The 2,342-nt window shown below is 44.1% G+C and overlaps 1 protein-coding gene across 1 annotated transcript; it reads left to right on the forward strand.

Annotated features, from left to right (window-relative positions):
• Positions 1-486: 486 nt before the first annotated feature.
• Positions 487-1,770, forward strand: B0H18DRAFT_962244 (uncharacterized protein; the record flags this gene model as incomplete). The annotated part of the gene is made up of 9 exons (XM_048043095.1): positions 487-500; positions 618-682; positions 752-815; positions 893-924; positions 975-1,015; positions 1,075-1,217; positions 1,253-1,271; positions 1,430-1,495; positions 1,594-1,770. 9 exons carry the CDS (start codon positions 487-489, stop codon positions 1,768-1,770), a joined length of 621 nt encoding a protein of 206 aa, XP_047884943.1.
• Between the last annotated feature and the right edge of the window lie 572 nt (positions 1,771-2,342).

A 2,342-nucleotide genomic window follows, 5' to 3' on the forward strand; every position in this document is an offset into this window, starting at 1 on the left:
CGACGTCAGACGCCCGAGTCCGGATTTATTAACTGCACATTTCCTGTGTGTAGAAATCATTTTCCGGTGTGTGAATGCATCCCTGTGGTCAAGTAATCAATTGCTACACATCTCCTTCCTAATTTGGACTGTCCGGCTTCGGACACCCGAGCTCGGACACCCGACATCGGACGCCCGACATCGGACGTCCGGATTCATTCATTAATCACTTCTGCTGTTTGTTTATCACTTTCTGGTGTGTAATGGCTTTCCTATTGTCAATGTAGTGACATTATTGTGTGTCCTTTCAATTCAGACTGTCTATTGACTTTTACCAGTGAGCTGTTACTGGCAGCATGCCAGTGTGTCTGCTACTGTGAGTTGTTGAATCAGAGGTTGTAATGTAGTTCCCTTGATACAAGATACTATCTGGATTCAGTAGTGTGTACCCTTGTCTGTTGTCAATATAAGACTAGCAACACTATGTCATGAGGGAACAACAGAACTATGGATGAGTTAGTGTGTGTGATTTGAATATGAACTTAGGTAATAGGTATACAGTTCATCAGTAACATGACAAAGAAAATGAAATATAGTCATGTATTAGAATAATGCTACATGGAATAATGACCCTGTAGTACCCAAGGTATATGGGAGGGCTATTGCATGAGAAGGTTCACAAAAGTTTGCATTGCCTTAAATGGTGAGTAACCTTCCAAATCCAGTAATCCTTCATAAAGTGGATGTGTAGTGCTTCATATTGACCCTGTAGTACCCAATGTGTATCAGGCTGTCAATGACAGTTCACTTTCATTGACTGTTAAGAACAGCACCATGTAGACTCTAGTATGAGTAGTTCATTGGAGTAATACAGTAGTGTGATGTGTATGCTATTTTGCTTGTGGTGTTGCAGTAACTTCAAGATTGATGTTGTAGCATTGTTTTGTATGCTTCACAATGCACTCACATTCCTCTTATCTTTGCCCAGCTTTCAGCTTGGGTGAATAAGACTATTCCTTTGGAAGACTCACTCCTTGTGTGTAAATGACCCATTCTAGATAGTCAAACATTGTTTTGAATGTAGTTTGGCTGCAGGCAGTGAACATGTTATGGCACATATTCCATACACTACACAATTCCTTATCTCTGCTCTTGCATTCAGCTTCAAAGAATAAGACTATTCCTGTTGGGGATTTGCTCTTTACTTTGAAAGAACACATTCTAGATAGTCAGATATTGTGGGCAAACAATATTGGCTTCAGAAGTTGAATAGTATGTTTGGAAACAAGCCTGTGAGTAAATCTTGCATTGCATGTTGTAGCCAAAGTAAAGATCCTTAGACATTAGGAACTCAATACTAGAGTCTATGAATGAAACACTTTTACACACCAGAAAACAACTTATGTACAACAGAAGTGATTACTGAATAAATCCGGACTTCCGCTCTCAGACATCCGATCTCGGGCGCCCTAGCTCGGGTGTCCGAATCCGGATGGTCCGGATTAGGAAGGAGATGGTCAGCAAACAATTCCTTGACCACAGGAATGCATTTGCACACTGGAAAATGATTTCTACACACAGGAAGTGTGTGGTCAATAAATCCGGACTTCTCAGGCTTCCGAGCTCCAGTGTCCGAACCCGGACGACGTCCGATGTCGGACGTCCAATGTCGGGCGTCCAATGTCGGGTGTCCGAGCTCGGGTGTCCGAAGCCGGACAGTCCAAATTAGGAAGGAGATGTGTAGCAATTGATTACTTGACCACAGGGATGCATTCACACACCGGAAAATGATTTCTACACACAGGAAATGTGCAGTTAATAAATCCGGACTCGGGCGTCTGACGTCGGGTGTCCGAACTCGGGCGCCCGAAGCGGACAGTCCGGATTTGGAAGGCAATGTTCAGCAAATGATTACTTGACCACTTACACACCGGAAAATGATTTCTGCACACATGAAGTATGTAGTTAATAAATCCGGACTTCCGAGCTCGGACGTCCGGTGTCGGGCGTCCGGTGGCGGGTGTCCGAAGCCGGACAGAACCATTCAGTCCAGATTAGGAAGGAGGTGTCCGGATTTGGCAGGCAGTGTCCGGAAATCATTCACTTTGGCAATCAGAGTGCATTTGCGCTGTCCTGTACACAGGAAGTGTTCAAAAAATGTTTTCAGACTTCCAGTGGTAGCTATGCACATCCGGATGGTCTACCCAGTCCGGATTAGGAAGGAGGTATCCAGATTGGGAAGGAAATACTCGGAAATCAATCAGTGCATCACATTTACATTGTTCTGCACATAGGGACTGCTTGATTAATGAATCCACTGAAGAGCATCCTAAAAGCACAGTCACCCGGTCCCAGATGCCTGA

This window comes from Fomitopsis serialis (assembly GCF_022376445.1).
Source record: "Fomitopsis serialis strain Sig1Antser10 chromosome Unknown B0H18scaffold_337, whole genome shotgun sequence".
NCBI classification, from domain to species: domain Eukaryota; kingdom Fungi; phylum Basidiomycota; class Agaricomycetes; order Polyporales; family Fomitopsidaceae; genus Fomitopsis; species Fomitopsis serialis.